At 43.6% G+C, this 21,139-nt stretch overlaps 1 protein-coding gene across 1 annotated transcript in view; it reads right to left on the reverse strand.

Annotated features, from left to right (window-relative positions):
* Positions 1-286: 286 nt before the first annotated feature.
* The window catches only part of CALR3 (calreticulin 3), a 30,937-nt gene continuing 10,084 nt past the window's right edge, over positions 287-21,139 (reverse strand). Inside the window, exons 4-9 of the mRNA XM_060146628.1 lie at positions 14,263-14,357; positions 8,740-8,928; positions 5,573-5,680; positions 5,363-5,494; positions 4,579-4,671; positions 287-430 (exon numbers count right to left, since the gene is read on the reverse strand). Coding sequence (XP_060002611.1) covers positions 287-430; positions 4,579-4,671; positions 5,363-5,494; positions 5,573-5,680; positions 8,740-8,928; positions 14,263-14,357 — 761 coding nt within the window. The remainder of the gene's footprint in view (positions 431-4,578; positions 4,672-5,362; positions 5,495-5,572; positions 5,681-8,739; positions 8,929-14,262; positions 14,358-21,139) is intronic.

A 21,139-nucleotide genomic window follows, 5' to 3' on the forward strand; every position in this document is an offset into this window, starting at 1 on the left:
TTGGGGATTAAGAAAAGAGCATTGTGTTTTTGGCCAGACTCTCACTGGCCTCGGGCTTCCTCCAGCACTTCGGTTTGTCCAAAGGAAACGTCTCTGGGTACCTGGGGTCGGGGAGGAGGGGGTGGAAGGTGCTCGGGGAAAACCAGACCGATCCCACCGAGAAGCATGGGAACATTTTTCAAAGAAAATTAGACAAATGACCACGTCTGTAGACATTTGAGCTTTTAAATGTTGATTTAAGTAGAAACAAGGTTTTACCAGTCATCTTTAGCTGGGGTGGGGATGATTAAAGTTCATTCCTCTTGTGGAATCCTTTGAAGATATTTTCTCTCCCACCAAACCTGCCCATCATCTGCTCATCCTCATCTTCCTCTCGGGCCTTCTTCTCTTCTTCCTTGGCCTGTATGGCATCCATCTCCCTTTCTGGGCCCTGGAGAAAGAAACAAAGACCCCGGCAGCTGGGGATTATGCTTCCTGTGGGCTGATTGGGTGTCAGCATGCAGCCTACCCCTGCCTTCTAGAAGCCTCCACACCAGCTGGGGATTGGCTGAAAAAGAACCCCCCAGTAATCAGGTCCCAATTCCTGGAACCTGTAAATGTAACCTTATACCTATGGGGAAAGGGTCTTTGCAGATGTGATTAAATTAAGCATGTTGAGATGAAGAATTTCTACTGGATTATCAGGTGGATGCTAAATTCTATCATAATGTTCTCATAAGAGAGGGGCAGAGGGAGATTTGACACAAACAGAGACAGAAGAGGAGAAGGACATGTGAAGATGGGAGCAAAGATTAGAAGGGTGCGGCCACAAACCAAGGAGCACCAGGACCCATCAGGAGCTGCAAGAGGCGAAGTAAGCGTTCTCCCCTAGAGCCTTTAGAGGGAGCAAGGCCCTGCTGATGCCTTGATTTAAGCCTATTGATACTGATTTTGGAATTCTGGCCTCCAGAATTGGAGAGAATACATTTGTGATGTTTTAAGCCAGCAAGTTTGTGGTGATTTGTTATGGCAGCCCCAGGAAATGGATACACCCTCCTTCTTCTATTCCCAGAGCACCTGGGCCGGTCCTTCAACCAGCTGACAAGTGAATGAGTAATGAGAAGAGGACTCAGAGCCTGAATGAGCAATTCCAGATATGTGTGATTAAAAGAAGGGTTAGATGAGTGAAGACACGTCAAGAAATGTCCCATAGTCATTCCTGAAAAAAGAGTTTAGGAAGGCTTTGCTGCAGAAATCAGATTCAAGAAGAAATGGCTCGGGACGTTCCTGGTGGTCCAGTGGGTAAGACTCCGCGCTTCCAGTTCAGGGGGCCCGGGGTTCGATCCCTGGTCGGGGAATTAGATCCCGCATGCATGCCGCAACTAAGAAGCCCGCCTGCCACAACTAAGACACGGTGCAGCCAAAATAAATAAATAAATAATTTTAAAAAAAGGAAAACAGAAGAAAGGGCTCATGAGAAAATCACTTAGCGATAACCACCTTTCATCAGTGGAGGGGAAATTTTCCCCTGAAATGCCTTAAAATGTTCAATTTTTTTTTTTTTTTTTACGGTACGCGGGCCTCTCACTGTTGTGGCCTCTCCCATTGCGGAGCACAGGCTCCGGACGCGCAGGCTCAGCAGCCATGGCTCACGGGCCCAGCTGCTCTGCGGCATGTGGGATCTTCCCAGACTGGGGCACAAACCCGTGTCCCCTGCATTGGCAGGCGGACTCTCAACCACTGCGCCACCAGGGAAGCCCTCAAATTTTAAGCACCTGCTTTGCAGTTGGTCCCAGTGTGACGGACATGACACAGAAGACGCCTTATCAGTGAAAATAAGGGAATGAGGAGATTTTGATTAAAAGCAGGAAGATGTTTTGTGTATCACCCTTAACTTAAACTCACCGGCATGCAATTTAACAACCCAAAGTTTCTGGCTTAAACAGTGTGGAGGGTCCTCCAAGACCTTGCTCTCTCAGTCATGGCACTCCCAGAAGACACTGACCACTCTCTCCTTATGGGTGAGCGGCGCCACCATTTAGTTATTGGCGCTTAGCAACATGAGAAACAAAATGTTTATGCCCATTAAAAGCATACATTTTAGTGTCAATACTCTAGCTCCAAAGAGTTATAAATGAATTTGTACTGATGGAAGATATTTTATCTTCTTTATGTGAAGGCAGAGCTAAGTTTTTAAGTTGGTTTCTCAGGATAGGGGCCTCAAAATACACACTAAAAAAAAAATACAGGAGTGCTTCACACTTGAGGGAATAGAAAGGCAAAGCACAGAGTGGTCAAGGACACTTACAATGCACTTATCTGACAAAGAACTTGACAGAATATATAAAGAACACCTACAACTAAATAAGAAAAGGTCAAATAACCCAATGCGAAAGTGGGCAAGCGACATAAACAGGCTGTATCAACCATATGTTTCTCTTGCTTTGATATCTGGGGCCTTGCTGACCCAGGAGGGATGGCCCCTCCAAGGGGGCCCATTCTTAGAGATAGTAAATGCCAAAAAGCACTCTTTTCATATGCAAACTACATTCAGAGCTCACATCCCTAACGACCTCCACTACTGGGCTCAATTCAGGGCTGATTTCTCCTTGCCTTAATTATCCCACAGCCAGGTACTAGACAACCAGTACCCCAGAGCCCACTGAAATTCTTAAAACTAGCCAATCCTAAGCCTGCTTATCCAGCTTCATCTGTTCCTTCCTGCAAAAAACCAAAACAAAGTTTTTTGCCTACATCTTCCACACTCTCCCTGTGCCACCTGACCAAACCTGGTGCTTCCCCATGTGGCCCTGAATGGCATGGCGTGGCCCCTCCTCTGGGGATCTGTGAGTAAAATAAACCATCTTTTTGATGGAGGTCATCTCCTGATCTGCTGGCCTCACCATACCTGAATAATAACAAAACTTACATATTAAAACACAGGTATTTCACAGAAAAGGATCTCCAAATGGCCACAAAAGCCATGAAACAGTACCCACCTTCATTCGTCATCAGGGAAATGCAAACAAAACAGAGATACCACTACACACCTATAGAAACCCACAGTCCCCAGTGCTGGTGAGACTGGAGAGACTGAAAAACAGTGCAGCCCCTCTGGAAACAGGTTGGCAATTTCTCATAGAGTTAAAGATACACCATACAACTCAGCAACCCCCTCCTGGGTATTTACCCAAGAAAAATAAAAGCACACGTCCACACAAAAAAACTATACGCAACATTGATAGCAGTTTTGGTCATACTGTTAAAAACTGGAAACACCCCTGGGACTTCCCTGGTGGTGCAGTGGTTAGGACTCCACTGCTGCCACTGCAGGAGGTGCGGCTTCGATCCCTGGTCAGGGAACTAAGATTCCGCATGCCCCGTGGTGCAGCCAAAAAAAAAAAAAGAAAAAAGAAAAAAAATTGGAAACAACCCAAATGTCCATCAGCTGGTGAGCAGGTAAACTACTCAGTAATAAGAAGATACAAACTACTGAGTGAACCTCAGCAACACGGAGGAATCTTGGAGACACTACGCTTGGTGTAAGAAGCAGGCTCAAAAAGACTCCATACTATATGATTCCATTTATATGACATTCTGGAAAAGGCAAAACTATAGGGACATAAACAACAAGGATCTACTGTATAGCACAGGGAACTATATTCAATATCTTGCAATAACCTATAATGGAAAAGAATCTGAAAAAGTATATATATTCTGAATCTGAAAAAGAATATACATTTATAAATAAATCACTTTGCTGTACACCTGAAACTAACACAACGTTGTAAATGAACTATACTTCAAAAATACTATAAGACGGATATCAGATCAGTGATTGCTGGAGTAGGGGAGGGCTTGGTTACAAGGAGACTTTTTGGGGTGGTGAAAGTGTTGTACATCTTGATTTTTAGTGGTGGTTTCATAACTATATGTGTTTGTCAGAATTCACAGAACTGTACATTTCACAGTATGTAAATTATACTTCAATAAAACTGACTCATCAACAACAACTGACAGTAATACCTAGCATGGCCAAAGATGCGATACAATTGAAATTCTCGACGATGAGGAAGGGAATGTAAACAGGATGACACACTGAAAACGTTTGTGTAAGAACTGGTGACCCAGCCTGTCCACTCCTGGGCATGTGTCCATTGAAAGACATGTACAGGAATGATGGGAACAGCTTTATCCATGAGGCCACAAATTGGAAGCATCCCAAAGCTGCATCCACAGAGAATGGATACATACCTTCTGGAATATTCACAAAGGAAGAACAAGCTACTGCTGTATGCAAAAATATGAATGAACTTCGCAACACTACCTGAATGAATAAATAATGGGTAGCTACATTTACATAAATTTCAAAAGGAGTCAAATCCATCTACAGTGATGGAAGTGGAACCATTATTCCTTTGAGGGTGGGTGCTTGCTGGGAGGGGTCGTGAGGAGGTTCCCGGAGCTCTGGCGACCTTCTATATCTTGATCTGGGTGGGGTGTTCATTAGTAAAAATTCATCAAGGCTTTTCCTATATGTGAGACTTAAGTACAGAAATAACTGTATTATGAAAGAAAAGTTCATTGTGTTCATTGTACCTTGGTTTCACCCCAGGTGGCCTTGCCAAAATTCTCAGCGTACTCTTCATCATCTGTGATCAGGAAGTTATCGAAGATGGTTCCGGATCTCACCTGTGGATAAAAATAAGGCCTTCGTTACTGATGTGAAAAATGAAACTTTCCACAAAATAAACAGCTGTAATTTGCTCAGTACTGTAACAGTGATTAGCTGTCAATAGTAGGACATGCAGATACCCTTTTCTAGAATATCTATTCCCTCCAGAGCACTGGTTCTCAAACTTGGCTGCATATGGGGACCACCAAGAACATTTAAAAAAACTCCTAATGCCTGGTCTCACCCCCAGGGATGTTGATTTAGCTGGTCTGGGGTACCACCGGGGCACTGAGACTTTCAAGAACTCCCCAGTGACTCGAGCATTCAGTGATGTTTGAGAACCGATGCTCGAGAACCTTCCTGTGCAAACTGTGAGCCATGGATGGGCAACATCAGCACCGCCAGGGAGCTTGCTGGGGATGCAGAATCTCAGGCTCCACCCTGGACATGCTACATCTGAAACTTCAGTCTTATCCTAAAGCTGACAGGCACCACAAGGTCAGCTCCAGGCAAATTCCCAGGGAGCAGCAAGGCAGACAAGAAGTACCCAGGGCAGGAAGGATGTCCATTTTGTCTACGACTGTATGTCTTGGGTCCAGGTAGGGGTGCCCGGCACACAACAGGAGCTCAAATACTAGCTATGTGAATTAAGGAGTTTAGGCTGAAGTCCAGAGTTATTAAACTAAAGCGAATTTAAAACCAAGTGACCTGCCAAAGCTCCAGTCCAATGGCACCAATGTTCTCAAATTCTGAGAGGTCATATTCCGTCAAATAATTGGTGTTTTTCATCTTCTGATGGAGCCAAACATCTTTGTCTATGCCCTCTGGTTTCAGGCCATCCTGCAACAACAAACTGTATGTGGTCGACCCTGGGGACACGGGTGGGGAGGGGGCTGGAGGGAAGAAGATGCCACGCACTTGGTATGGAGGCTTCTGCAGCATCGGTGCCTGCCAGTCCCCATCCAGTTCGCTGTTCCAGTCACTCGGCTTGCTGGCCCTGGCATCCAGAAGGTGCTTCTCCCAGTCCTTAAAATATGTGTAGGGGGAAAAAATTTAGATTCTCAGATTTGAGAAAGGAAATTCTTAACTCCCAAGAGGCAGGGGCACACCTGTGACCCTGGTTGCACTTTTCCCCGTGTCCTCCTCCATTTGATGGTCGAAGGGCTAAGTGCTGGGGTTCCCTCCCTCACCGGGGGCTTCAGGACCACGCACTGCCTGCTTTTTCTCCCTAACCGCACCTATGATGACAGCACTCTTCCCATGCTGTTGAGAGGAACGGTGCTGTGGAAAACTCGAAATAGTGGCCAAAGTTAAAATGATGGGGCAAAAAGTGATGTTGGGAAGACGGGCCATATTTACTGCTGATTAGGTTAAGTCTGTACTTCTACATCATGGTCATATATGGACTGTTCCAGAGAGAGGCTGGACAACTAAGGAATGTCCCAAGATTTACCTGAGGACTGCTGGGTAGCAGGAGAAAAGCAGTTATATTATTCAGCCCTTATATATATACTCACACTATACACATATATATAAAACACAGGGGACTTCCCTGGTGGTCCAGTGGTAAAGAATCCGCCTTACAATGCAGGGGATGCGGGTTCAATCCCTGGTCAGGGAACTAAGATCCCACATGCCACGGGGCAACTAAGTCCGTGCGCCACAACTACTGAGCTCATGTGCCTCAACTGGAGCCCATGTGCTGCAACTTAGAGAGCCCACGTGCTCTGGAACCTGCGCCCCACAGCTAGAGAGAAGCTCGCACACCACAACGAAGAGCTCGCATGCCACAACTAAGACCCGATGCAGCCAAAACAGTAATAATAAATAAAATAAATAAATAAATAATAAATCTTAACAAATAAAACACAGGTATACACATACTTATATACACACATACACATATATACATATTTCTACACATGCATATATACACATGTCTATGTGAAGGTGACTTAATAGGTGTTGAATACATTTTTTTTGTTTTTTTAAATGGAGCTTTCTTTCTTTTTCTTCCTCCCTCCCTCTCTCTCTCTCTCTCTCTCTCTCCTTCTTTCTTTCTTTCTTTCCCCACCACACGGCTTGCAGCTTGCAGGATTTTAGTTCCCCGACCAGGGATCCAATCCATGCCACCTGCAATGGAAGCAGTGGAGTCCTAACCATTGGACCGCCAGGGAAGTCCCAAATAAATATTTGTTGAATAAATGAATGGATGAGAAAAATTTGCTCTGGATTAATAATAATTCAGATAAACACATCAAAGCATAAAAATGGTGTACAATGATGTTTTCTCTTTCAGAATAACTGAGAAATAGTAAAAGTGTTGCACTGAGACTGTGGCTTTTCCACGTTACTCTAGAACTTCTCAACGATGGCACATGGCAGTTAATCATCTCTCCTACTGCTCTTTGCCCCGACCCCAACTGGCAACAGGTGAGCCAGTCTTGTGTTGGGATCCAGGAAATGATTACAACTCAGTCAGTAGCCGACTCTCTATAATGAGGGTTATCAAATGGTAACACCATAAAGAACCACACTGTTTAGGAGATCACACAGAACTGAACATATGGACAGAACACGGCCAGTTTGGGAACGAGCTTTCTGAAAGGATGATTTGGCTCTTCTGGGGACCTGCCTCATGTACACCCGGCACCAAGGCACACCTGCACTGCTAGGATGGCATCCTTGTAGCCCAGAGGCAGCCAGGATTTCAGTCCTAAGACCCGTATCTCCTGAGCTTGGGAGCCTCAGCGTCAGTTTCTTTGCCATTCTGTACCTTGTTTAAAGTAAATGCTCTTTCCAGGTGAAAAACTACTTTTTTTACTTTGGTTTGAAGGTAAGAAAGGGAGAGTAAAACTTCCCGCCTTTTTTTTTTTTCTTGAGAAATGATGGGGAAGCCTTATATGATTGGGATTTTACTCTAATCTGAAGACATTCTCATTGATTGGACACATGGATTCCAAATTCATGGAAGTTTACTTTTGATCATCTATGAAAGAAAAGGGTTGCCAAATAATTTAAGTCTAAACAAGATGCCATTTTAATTTCATAATTACATTCCATCTATGATGAAGTATTTGACTATTAGACAGCAATGCCACTAGTATTTTAAGTTGCCAGAAATTAATTGTAAACATCAGTTATAGTACTCTCAGTTATGGCAAAGACAATTGTCTTAAGATAAATAGCTTACATTTTGGCATAATGTTTGGTGTACAAAGAAGAATGTTACAACAATGACTAACGTAAATGGAAAAAAAAAAAAGTAGCTTAATAGCAGGTTGAGTTCCCCAAAAGATTTCTCAACGTCCTAAGTCTCAGAATCTGGGAATGTGACCTTATTAGGAAAAAAGGGTCTTTGCAGATGTAATTAAGGTAAGGATCTCTAGACAGGTCATTCTATAATTCTGGATTATCCAGGTAGGCCCTAAATCCAATGACAAATGTCCTTATAAGAGAAAGAAGAGACACAAAAAGAATAGAAGGCTATGTGGAAAAGGAGGCAAAGATCGGAGTGATGTGTCTACAGCCAAGGAACGCTGGGAGTCACCAAAAGCTGGAAGAAGCGAAGGATTCTCCCCTAGACCCTTCAGACGGAGTGTGCGGCCCTGCTGATTTCTGACTTCTGGCTTCAAGAAGAACTGAAAGAATACATCTCTGTTGTTTCAAGCCCCCAGTTTGTGGTCCTTTTTATGGCAGCCCTAGGAAACTAATATATACCTGTTACGATAATTGATTCTTGGTTGGCAGTCACACGTATGATGCTCAAAAATACTTATGCTCAAATGCAGAATGACAAGAAAATCATTTTTATAAAGGTTGCTGATACATTTTCCTTTTTTAAAAAAAAATTGGTTACAAAAACAAACCCTACTTGCTTTCATCTCAGATATTTTAACTCTTTCACAATACCTTGAAGTGTGCAGCCTGTGTGGCTGGTCTCAGCATGTGTGCTCTGAGGAGGGCACTTTGATTGTTCTAATGCTGTCATCATGATTCCCAGCCATGCAGCAATTGTACGGTACTTGGGTACTTACGAACTACACTTGTACACTTTCTAGCAGTTCTGCGGGAAAAATCCACACCTGGGATTTGCCCTCTGTAGCCTGGTCCCAGTCCTTAGACTCTGCTGAAGCCTTCTCCATTTTCTTCAGTGATGTGAGCTGCCAGTCATACTCTATGCTGCCGGATTCAATCGACTGACCATCAATTTTCACTTCGTAAGTGAGGTCTGGTCTTAAAATCAGAGTGTAGAGGTGTGTGAAGCCATCAACCTGAATGTTTTGGGGGAGAAAAGGAAAAGAATAAGACCCTTAACGTTTCAAGGCAGGTCTAGATATGCAGCATAAATCGTCATGGGTCAAAGCCTTGTTGTAAACAGAAAGCAGAGACGTTCTAGAAATAGGGGTTGACTTGACAATGAAAGGGTGTCCTACAGAAGACTCACCCCTTTGTAGAATACTTCCTCACTACTGGCAGCCTTCTCTTGAGTGGCTGATTCCCTTTTGTGCAAAGACAATGGCTTTCACCTATAATCCCCCAGGCAGTTATGATGGGGTGATTGGTGTAAACCGAGGGACCAGTGTGTTGTTGGACTTAAGAAAAGTTATATGCAAAACAACTTCTGGCTCTGCATTCTGAAAGACACCAAATGAAGCCCACTCTATTTCTCAACACAAGGGAGAATTTTTAACTCTCTGTGTTGTCCAACAATTTAAGCTTGGGGAGGGCAGGCCTGGTGTGCCTTTTGGTCATGGTTAAAGCCCCAGGCTGGACACAAGGAAAGCATTTAACATTCAATAAAGGAAGGCTGGGGACTTCCCTGGTGGTCCAGTGGTTAAGACTCCACGCTTCCACTGCAGGGGGCACGGGTTGGATCCCTGGTTGGGGAACTAAGATCCTGCATGCCACACAGTGTGGCCAAAAATAAATAAATAAATAAAATAAAAAATAAAGGAGGGCTGGAAGGTGGATGGGAGGGTGTCTGGGGAGGCTGGGGGTGACCAGGACGTATCTGACTGTCAGCAGCAGAGGGGACCCCTGCACCATACCCCAACAGCAGCAGCATCACTGGGGGAACATGGGCAATGCCCATTCCCAGGTCAGCCCCGAACTGCTGCATCAGAGCCTCGTGGACCCTCTGGCCACTTTCATAGGCCCTCCAGGGTCTCTGACGCTGCTCAAGTTTGGGAACCACTGCCCCAGTATAAAGGCTCTGTCAGGAGGAGTCTCTCCCTGCTAAGAACCCAATCAAAACGTCTTTTCAATACCCCTCTGCTCTGCCACACCGCAGACAATGACTCTGTCCCGGGACCAGTATTACAGCCTACTCTGTGTCCCCCTCAACCCTTGTAGCCTGCCGTGACAGCTGAGTGCACAATTCTCCAAACGCTTTCCCCCTGCTCTCTGCCTGCCTTTGTCTCCACTTGTCTTTCTTAATTTAGACTTTGGGCTTGCTGGCCCCATGGCTGGCACCCTCTGGGATTTGTCCACCGGCCCAGAGCCTCCTGAGGGGTAACATCGACACCCACACATATGCAAACAGCTTCAAGCCAACATCTTTAATCCCAACCATCAGCCGAGTTTCAGACCCAAAGTTTCCAACAATTTATTCGACACCTCTACCTCAATGTCTGCCTGGATTTCACAACCAACTGTTCTAAACATGCCCCCTGAGTCTGCCCTGACCCCTTTCTTGGCCTTTATTTCCCCTCAGAGCAACGCCACTGAGAGTCATCATCCATACCCTCAGCACCCAGAATCCAAACATCATCAAGACGTGTGGACCCTACACCTGAATCATCTGTCAAAACGCTCCCGTGTTCTGCATCCCGCTGAAGCCTTGACCTAACAATCTCACCCATCTCCCTGTCTGTTGATCGCCACCCCTTCCTCCCTAGAACATCCGAGGTCTTTTTTTTTTTTGGCTGTGTCGGGTCTTAGTTGCAGAGTGCGGGCTCTTCCTTGCCGCGGGCGGGCTTCTTTCTAGTTGTGGCATGCTGGTTTTCACTTCGCTAGTTGTAGCACTCAGGCTCCAGGGTGCATGGGCTCTGTAGTTGTGGTGCGCGGGTTCTAGAGTGCATGGGCTCTGTAGTTTGCAGCACGCAGGCTCTCTAGTTGAGGCTCGTGAGCTCAGTAGTTGTGGCGTGTGGGCTTAGTTGCCCCGCAGCATGTGGGATCTTAGTTCCCTGACCAGGGATCGAACCTGTGTCCCCTGCATTGGAAGGTGGATTCTTTACCACTGGACCACCAGGGAAGTACCTTTTTTTTTTTTTTTTTTGGTAGGTCTTTTTTCTTTCTATCCTTTTTTGTTCTTTTCTCTTGTGGTTTGATGACCATCTTCAGTGTTGTGCTTGGGTTGCTTTTTCTTTTTTGTGTGTGTATCTATTGTAGTTTGGGGGTTTGCTGTTCCCATGAGGTTTTGATATAGCAGACTATACATTTACAAGGTTGTTTTAAGTTTCTAGTCTCTTTCCTGCCTAGAGGAGTTCCTTTAGCATTTGTTACAAAGCTGGTCTGGTGGTGCTGAATTCTCTTAGCTTTTGCTTGTCTGTAAAGCTTTTGATTTCTCCGTCAAATCTGAATGAGAGCCTTGCTGGGTAGAGTGTTCCTGGTTGTAGGTTCTTCCCTTTCATCACTTTAAATATATCGTCACTCCCTTCTGGCTTGCAGAATTTCTGCTGAGAAATCAGCTGTTAACCTTATGGGAGTTCCCTGGCATGTTGTCATTTTTCCCTTGTTGCTTTTAATCATTTTTCTCTGCCTTTAATTTTTGTCAATTTGATTACTATGTGTCTCAGTGTGTTTCTCCTTGGGTTTATCCTGCCTGGGACATTCCGCACTTCCTGGACTTGGGTGGCTATTTCCTTTCCCAGGTTAGGGAAGTTTTCAACTATCATCTCTTCAAATATTTTCTCGGGTCCTTTCTCTCTCTCTCCTCCTTCTGGGACCCCTATAATGCGAATGTTGGTGCATTTAACATTGTTCCAGAAGTCTCTTAGGCTGTCTTCATTTCTTTTCATTCTTTTTTCTTTATTCTGTTCTGCAGCAGTGATTTCCACCATTCTGTCTTCCAGGTCACTTATCCATTCTTCTCCCTCAGTTATTCTGCTATCAATTCCTTCTGGTGTATTTTTCATTTCAGTTATTGTATTGTTCATCTTTGTTCTTTAATTCTTCTAGTTCTGTGTTAAACATTTCTTGCATCTTCTCAATCCTTGACTCCATTCTTTTTCAAAGGTCCTGGATCATCTTCACTATCATTATTCTGAATTCTTTTTCTGGAATTTAGTTGTTTTTCTGGGTTTTTATCTTGGTCCTTCATCTGGGACATAATCCTCTGCCTTTTCATTTCATCTATCTTTCTCTGATTGTGGTTTTCCTTCGGCAGGCTGCAGGATTGTAGTTCTTCTTGTGTCTGCTGTCTGCCCTCTGGTGGTTGAGGCTATCTAAGAGGCTCGTGCAAGCTTCCTGATGGGAGGGACTGGTGATGGGTAGAGCTGGGTGTTGCTCTGGTGGGCAGAGCTCAGTAAAACTTTAATCCACTTGTCTGCTGATGGGCGGGGCTGTGTTCCCTCGCTGTTGGTTGTTTGGCCTGAGTAGGCTCTTTGGTGGGGCTAATGGAGGACCCCGGGAGGGCTCACGCCAATGAGTACTTCCCATAACTTCTGCTGCCAGTGTCCTTGTCCCTGCAGTGAGCCACAGCCGCCCACCCCCTCCTCTGCAGACCAATCAACATTAGCAGGTAGGTCTGGTTCAGTCTCCTATGGGGTCACTGCTCCTTCCCCCGGGTCCTGGTGCGCACAAGACTTTGTGTGTGCCCTCTAAGAGTGGAGTCTCTGTTTCCCCCAGTCTTGTTGAAGTCCTGCAATCAAATCCCACTAGCTTTCAAAGTCCAATTCTCTGGGGATTCCTCCTCCTGTTGCCAGACCCCCAGGTTGGGAAGTCTAACATGGGGCTCAGAACCTTCACTCCAGTGGTAAACTTCTGTGGTATAATTGTTCTCCAGTTTGTGAGTTGCCCACCCAGCAGTTAGGGGATTTGATTTTATTGTGATTGCAGCCCTCCTACCATCTCATTGTGGCTTCTCCTTTGTCTTTGGATGTGGTGTATCTTTTTTGGTGAGTTCCAGTGTCTTCCTGTCGATGATTGTTCAGCAGTTAGTGGTGATGCCAGTGTTCTCGCAAGACGGAGTGAGCGCACATCTGTCTACTCCGCTATCTTGAATCAATCTCCTGAGGTATTTTTTTTAACAATGCAGGCCAGACCTCCTCCTTGAAAATCCTTGAGGGCTGACCACTGCGTTTCTTTTACAGCATTGCAGAGTGAATCGGAGCCCCGAGAAGATAACCTTGCTCCTCACCGAGGAGTCCGTGATGCTGACTAGCTGCTATGATCCAAGGCTCCAAGGCTCCTTCAGCAGACTTGTCTCTATTTTTCTAACAGGCTGCAGAAATACCAATACCTGCCTGAGGGAGTTGTGCGCCTGCCAGCGCCACTCAGGGCCCCGCAGGCTTGCTGCCCGCAAGTGACCGAGCTCTGGCCTCCCAGGCACAGTCCAGGCCAGACCTCACAGCCTCCATCTGGTAGTGTCATCCCCTTTCTCTCCTGCATGCCTGAGCTGCAACTGAACAAATGCTCGGGAATCATATCATGAAGACTGGTCCTCTGGTCCAACACTAAGGTGGAGGAGGAAGACTTGGATTTTGAGCTCCCCTCCATGCTCAAGGGAGGGGTGTCAGGCCTCTGAGTACATGGGGGACCTGCTGATCCTTTAGAACCATCAAGTCAGCAGGCAGGACCCGGTGAGAAACCATGCTGCCAACAGAGACTCACTGGGGCTTTGTGAGGGTGCCGAGCGCCCCCTGCTCAGGTAGAGACTGAATAAGGGACAGTTACGGATGCTTCCGTTCCTTGCTGTCAATGATCTTGAAATACACTGGCCTCCTGCCCAGATGCACAGAGGCTATGGGTGCTGGGGATGCCTCGGGGGACAGGTCCCTGCTTCCTGGTGCTTACCTTCAAAGTGTCGGGGGATGAGCTTTAGGGAGTGTACTTCCCCTTCACAGGCCCACACACCAGGGACTTAATGTAAGCTGCCTCTTTGGAGAAGCCCCGGGTAGGGCCATTGAGTTATAAACAGGCCCTAAGACCTAAAATGTCATTTTCACAGGATCCCCTGGGTAAAAATGTAAAGCATGTATGCATTCATTTTAGAAATATTCCCATTTTAAATTGTTTTGGTATTTTGAAGATTAATTTCACCAGAATTTTTTTTCACCCTGAATATTTCATTCCTTAATGATGATGGGTATAGCTGAAACGTGAGCATCCTGTCGTAACCCTTATGGGGCATTTTATAAATCAACGTCATGGCTCACAGTGAGAAGTGTACCCTCCCGGTGGGTAAAAACTTTGGAAACCAAACCAATCAAAGTGGTGGACAAGTGTCTCTAACAGGCCTGCTAAACTGGAAAGCAGGGACAGGACAGACAAGGCCCATCCATAGTTCACTTAAATAGTTTAAGGTCAAAACTATTTTCTATAAACTTACGTTATTATCTGGCAAGAGTTAACATGATCACTGATTTGAATATGAAAGAATTTACCTTACACCTGATTGATTTCTTGTTTGAGTGATACTGATTCTTGAAATGTAAAATAACATGAACTTTCTTGACATCAAATCCACAAATATCGGGTCCTACAAAAAAAAATATTAACTGCTCTCAATTTCCTTCTGTCATGCATCAACACAGGATATCCCCAACCATTCTCCTGAAATAATATACAAGGCACAGGAAGCTTACATGTCTGGGAATAATCAGATGTTCTTGTGGAGATATTTAAACGGATGGTGACACTCAGTTCAGGTCACGGTCAGTGCAGCCACTTTGGATTGGAGTGTAAGACAGAATGTGAGGAAGAAAAGGAAGGTCTAACAACACTCTAGTAAGCGTTCTCCCATGTGCTGTCTGAGCCTCAGGCCCTCACTCTGAAGCTCTGACCAAGGCTCCTGTACCCATAGGAGGGCTTCAGAGCTGTACTGACTGGCTCCGATCCCAGTTCTCCTTCACTGTTGAGATATATTTGCAACTAACATATTCACCTCCCATGCCTCAGGGTCCTGGTCTGTAAAATAGGGGTGTTAATCTTGACTTCACAAAGCTATTTTGCCAATTCAAGGGGCTAATGTATGTAAAGCTTTTAGTATGGCAATGCTCAATACTTGTTGTTATTATTGTTATGCTCCAAGACAACACACATACGTATATATATATTTTCTTAAAGATAACACCACATCTTAAGCAAAAAAGAGGTTATAATCAGTACGTAGGTTCCAATGAACTGTGAAATTTATAAAGAGTTCTATTCAAAGTTAATGATTTTTGCTTTTGACAAAATTCAACACCCATTTATGATAAAAACCTTACAGAAAGTAGGCATAGAGGGAACTTCCCTCAACATAATAAAGGCCATATATGACAAACCCACAGCCAACGTTGTTCTCAATGGTGAATAACTGAAACCATTTCCTCTAAGATCAGGAACATGACAAGGTTGTCCACTCTCACCACTATTATTCAACATAGTTTTGGAAGTTTTAGCCACAGCAATCAGAGAAGAAAAAGAAATAAAAGGAATCCAAATCAGAAGAGAAGAAGTAAAGCTGTCACTGTTTGCAGATGACATGATACTTTACATAGAGAATCCTAAAGAGGCTAGCAGATAACTACTAGAGCTAATCAATGAATTTGGTAAAGTAGCAGGATACAAAATTAATGCACAGAAATCTCTTTCATTCCTATACACTAATGATGAAAAATTTGAAAGAGAAATTAAGGAAACATTGCAACAAAAAGAATAAAATACCTAGGAATAAACCTACCTAAGGAGACAAAAGACCTGTATGCAGAAATCTATAAGACACTGATGAAAGAAGCTAAAGATGATACAAACAGATGGAGAGATATACCATGTTCTTGGATTGGAAGAATCAACATTGTGAAAATGACTCTACTACCCAAAGCAATCTACAGATTCAGTGCAATCCCTATCAAACTACCAATGGCATTTTCCAGAGAACTAGAACAAAAAATTTCACAATTTGTATGAAAACACAAAAGACACCGAATAGCCAAAGCAATATTGAGAAAGAAAAATGGAGCTGGAGGAATCAGGCTCCTGGACTTCAGACAACACTACAAAACTACAGTCATCAAGACAGTATGGTACTGGCACAAAAACAGAAATATAGATCAATGGAACAGGATAGAAAGCCCAGCCCAGAGATAAACTCACGCACATATGGTCACCTTATTTTTGATAAAGACAGCCTCTTCAATAAGTGGTGCTGGGAAAACTGGACAGCTACATGTAAAAGAATGAAATTAGAACACTTCCTAACACCATACACGAAAATAAACTCAAAATGGATTAAAGGGCTTCCCTGGTGGCTCAGTGGTTGAGAGTCCGCCTGCCGATGCAGGGGACACAGGTTCATGCCCTGGTTCAGGAAGATCCCACATGCCGCGGAGTGGCTGGGCCCGTGAGCCATGGCCGCTGAGCCTGCGCGTCCGGAGCCTGTGCTCCACAATGGTAGAGGCCACAACGGTGAGAGGCCCGCGTACCGAAAAAAAAAAAAAAGGATTAAAGACCTAAATGTAAGGCCAGACACTATAAAACTCTTAGAGGAAAACATAGGCACAGCACTCTATGACATAAATCACAGCAAGATCCTTTTTGACCTACCTCCTAGAGAAATGGAAATAAAAATAAATAAACAGGACCTAATAAAACTTAAAAGCTTTTGCACAGCAAAGGAAACCATAAACAAGATGAAAAGACAACCCTCAGAATGGAAGAAAATATTTGCAAATGAAGCAACTGACAACGGATTAATCTCCAAATTTTACAAACAGCTCATGCAGCTCAATATCAGAAAAACAAACAACCCACTCCAAAAATGGGCAGAAGACCTAAATAGACATTTCTCCAGAGAAGATATACAGATTGCCAACAAACACATGAAAGGATGCTCAACATCACTAATCATTAGAGAAATGCAAATCAAAACTACAATGATTTATTACCTCACACCAGTTAGAATGGCCATCATCAAAAAATCTACAAACAATAAATGCTGGAGAGGGTGTGGAGAAAAGGGAACCCTTGTGCACTGTTGGTGGGAATGTAAATTGATACAGGCACTATGGAGAACAGTATGGAGGTTCCTTTAAGAACTAAAAATAGGGCTTCCCTGGTGGCGCAGTGGCTGGGACTCCACCTGCCGATGCAGAGGACACGGGTTCGTGTCCCAGTCCGGGAAGATCCCACATGCCGCGGAGCGGCTAGGCCCGTGAGCCATGGCCACTGAGCCTGCGCGTCCGGAGCCTGTGCTCCGCAACAGGAGAGGCCACAACAGTGAGAGGCCCGCGTACCGCAAAACAACAACAACAACAAACTAAAAATAGAACTACCATACAACACAGCAATCCCACTCCTGGGCATATACCCTGAGGAAACCATAATTCAAAAAGAGTCATGTACCACAGTGTTCATTGCAACTCTATTTACAATAGCCAGGATATGAAAGCAACCTAAGTGTCCATCAACAGATGAATGGATAAAGGAGATGTGGCACATATATACAATGGAATATTACTCAGCCATAAAAAGAAACAAAATTGAGTTATTTGTAGTGAGGTGGATGGACCTAGAGTCTGTCATACAGAGTGAAGTAAGTCAGAAAGAGAAAAACAATAGCGTATGCTAACACACATATACGGAATCTAAAAGAAAAGGTTCTGAAGAACCTAGGGGCAGGACAGGAATAAAGTCGCAGACGTAGAAAATGGACTTGAGAACACGGGGAGGAGGAAGGCTAAGCTGGGAAGAAGTGAGAGAGTGGCATGGACTTAAATATACTACCAAATGTAAAATACATAGCTAGTGGGAAGCAGCTGCATAGCATAGGGAGATCAGCTCGGTGCTTTGTGACCTTCTAGAGGGGTGGGATAGGGAGGGTGGGAGGGAGATGCAAGAGGGAGGAGATATGGGGATATATGTATATGTATAGTTGATTTACTTTGTTATAAAGCAGTAAGTAACACACCATTGTAAAGCAATTATACCCCAACAAAGATGTTAAAAAAAAAAGTTAACGATTTTTAAATTGCCACGTAAGTTTCAGTCACTAAGGAAATGGAATGCTGTAGGACACTGTATTCCCGGCTCAGAGACAAAGAAGTTCTGAATATTCTAAGCAAGGTTTACAGGAGGGATCTGGAAAATCTGTGAAACCTTCCGAGACTGTTTGGAATTACCCTGCTGCGGCTTCATTGACTTTAAGCCATAGGAATGTACTAAAGTATCTGCGTGTCTTTCTGTCTCAGACAGAATTCCACCACATCCACTGACCCAGGCCTGCACCCACCCCTGTGAACGAACCCTGTGTAAACACAAGCAGATGACTGTGACTTCTTCTAGAACTTGCAGTGATGAACCTCCAGATTAAATAAGAGAGATCTAGGCTGCACATAATTACTTAAAGAATATTATGAATTTGCCAGAGTAGATGCGACGTTTTACTTGGAAATACCATCTACGGAACCGACAAAGAACACCACATCTATCTCCTGGTTGAGTTCCCGGAGGACGCGTGGTTTATGTAATTTCCTTTTTTGTCACTGCTGGAAAACATTCCTGTTCAATTTTTTAAAACAAAAGCTATGTAAACTATTTGTATGAAAGTCTATTATCTCAGGATTGAAACATGAAATTTATTTTTCCTTCGAAATTGGTCAGAATTTTCCTCTCTATTCCTAAGCACCTACACACTTTTACTATTAAATTCAGCTTCAGAATGTGCCCAGATCTGACCAGAAAAATCTGGACATTTTCCATTAACAGCGATCATAAAATAGTTATGCAGTAATGGAGTTTTGTGAACAATGGGGTAGGCAGATGGGCTCTGAAATTGGGCTGATCTGCCTTTGGGCAAGTATTTTAATCTTTCTGACCCTCAGTTTCCTTATTTGCAAAATGGGGCTGTGTTACCCATTTCCTAGGGTTTTACACATAATCTAAGATTGCATGGGTAAGGCCCCTGGCAAGGGCCCAATAAAACATATTTCTCTTTTCCTCTTCAACACTAGCAAGCTGCTCTCAAACCAAAGGAAAGAGCTGAGAAATCACAGGAAGTGTTCGAATAGTGACACAATGGGTTTGGGTAAAATGTAACTGATTTTGAGTTAAAAGCAAAATAATGCGGAAAATTTATATATATATATATTTTACTCCAACATATGCTGCTTTGCAATTTAAATGTAGCAGACATGCTGTGTATATTTAAAAGTAGTATTTTGGTGGATATTTGTGGTTATTTTGTTTACTAAATCTAACTAAATCAAATATTTGTGAAATCATCTCTAATTCAATAGGTATTATTTTTTTGCCAGATATCTCTGCCATCCTGTTTTAAGAGAATAATAGCCATAACCAAAACATTTAAATTTATTTTTTAATCTAAATAAAGACCTTTTCCATTCCAGATTTTAAATTCAAGAGTAAATGTGAGGGTCTTCCCTGGTGGTGCAGTGTTTAGGAGTCTGCCTGCCAGTGCAGGGGACACAGGTTTGAGCCCTGGTCTGGGAGGATCCCACATGCCGCAGAGCAACTAAGCCTGTGTGCCACAACTACTGAGCCTGTCCTCTAGAGCCCAAGCCACAACTACTGAGCCCACATGCGGTGACTACTGAAGCCCACGGGCCTAGAGCCTGTGCTCTGTAACAAGAAAAGCCACCGCAATGAGAAGCCCACATACCATAATGAAGAGTAGCCCCCGCTCGCTGCAACTAGAGAAAGCCCGCACACAACAATGAAGACCCAATACAGCCATAAATAAATAAATAAATATTTTAAAAAAGAGTAAATGTGAGGCGTGGTAGGTAGAGAGAACTCTGGGCAGGGAGTCAGGGAGTGCGCAATCTGTGGAAACTTTGGATCAATCTAATGCTCTGTCCTTGGAGAAGTTGCCTCACTCTCCAAAATGACAGAGCAGAATTAGATCTAAATCTAATAAGTAATCTAATATGTAATAAAATAATATTCTTTTTACTTCTACAATAACATCAAGACCAGCTGTATATAAATATAAGGACAGCATAACTAGGTGTCTGAAGCCGGATCCTGATCACGAAAAAATTTAAAATAAGCATGGGAAAACGTCACATGAGAGAAAATAATTTTAAAGAATAAGTCCCCAAATCTGGATTATGGATGGATATTTTAAAAATACATTTTCATCCTTAAAGCTTTTTCTTTTCCACCTTTTTTTTTATTGTGGCAAAATACGTACAACACAAAATTTACCATCTTAGCCATTTTTAGTGTACAGTTCAGTGGTATTAAACACATTCACATTGTTAGGCAACCATCACCACCATCAATCCCCATAACACTTGTCATTTTGTAAAACTTAAACTCTATACCCATTAAGCAATAACTCTCCATCTTTCCTTCTCCCAAGTCCCTGGCAACCATCATTCTACTTTCTACCTCTATGAGTTTGACTACTCTAAGTATCTTCCACCAAAGGGGAAATCACAGCCTCGGAGGGGCAGGTACTTAGAGAATCCATCTTCCTGAGTCACCTCTCAGCAAACCCTACTTTCAAGTCCCTGGATATCCTGTCTCACTTCAGCTTTAGTGTGAACAGGATGTGTAAGACATGGGGACACTGAAATGGGAGGGCAGGACAGTGCCACCAAAATTGTGCCCCAGCGCGGCTCACCGAATGACCCGCCGACACCAAGGCTGTTCTGGGGAGTTGGCTGCTGCCTGAACGTGGTTCTGGCAAAGAAAGAGGTGAGATGGGCTTTTAGGCTGTGACAGCATTAAAAATCATCAGCCATGGAGTTCCTTTGTCATGCAATTCCCAAACCCTTTTAATTTATTGAGGCAAAATTCACATCACATAAAATCAACCATTTTATTTATTTATTTTCTTTCTTTCTTTCTTTCTTCCTTTTTCTCTCTTTTTTTGGTTACACCGCACAGCTTGCAGAATCTTAGTTCCTCAACCAGGGATGGAACCTGGAACCTTGGTAGTAAAAGTGCAGTCCTAACCACTGGACCACCAAGGAATTACCTCTTAAAAAAATATATATATATATAGTTTAATTTTTATTTTATATTGGAGTATATTTGATTTACAATGTTGTGTTAGTTTCAGGTGTACAGCAAAGTGATTCAGTTATACATATATCTACTCTTTTTCAGATTATTTTCCCATATAGGTTATTACAGAGTATTGAGTAGCGTTCCCTGTGCTATACAGTTGATTATTAAAACCAACTTGTTGATTATCTAAAAACCAACCATTTTATTTATTTATTTTTATTTATTTATTTTTGGCTGTGTTGGGTCTTCATTGCAGTGCCCTGGCTTTCTCTAGTTGTGGCGAGTAAGGGCTACTCTTTGTTG

Source organism: Lagenorhynchus albirostris, chromosome 3 (genome assembly GCF_949774975.1).
Source record: "Lagenorhynchus albirostris chromosome 3, mLagAlb1.1, whole genome shotgun sequence".
Taxonomy (NCBI): domain Eukaryota; kingdom Metazoa; phylum Chordata; class Mammalia; order Artiodactyla; family Delphinidae; genus Lagenorhynchus; species Lagenorhynchus albirostris.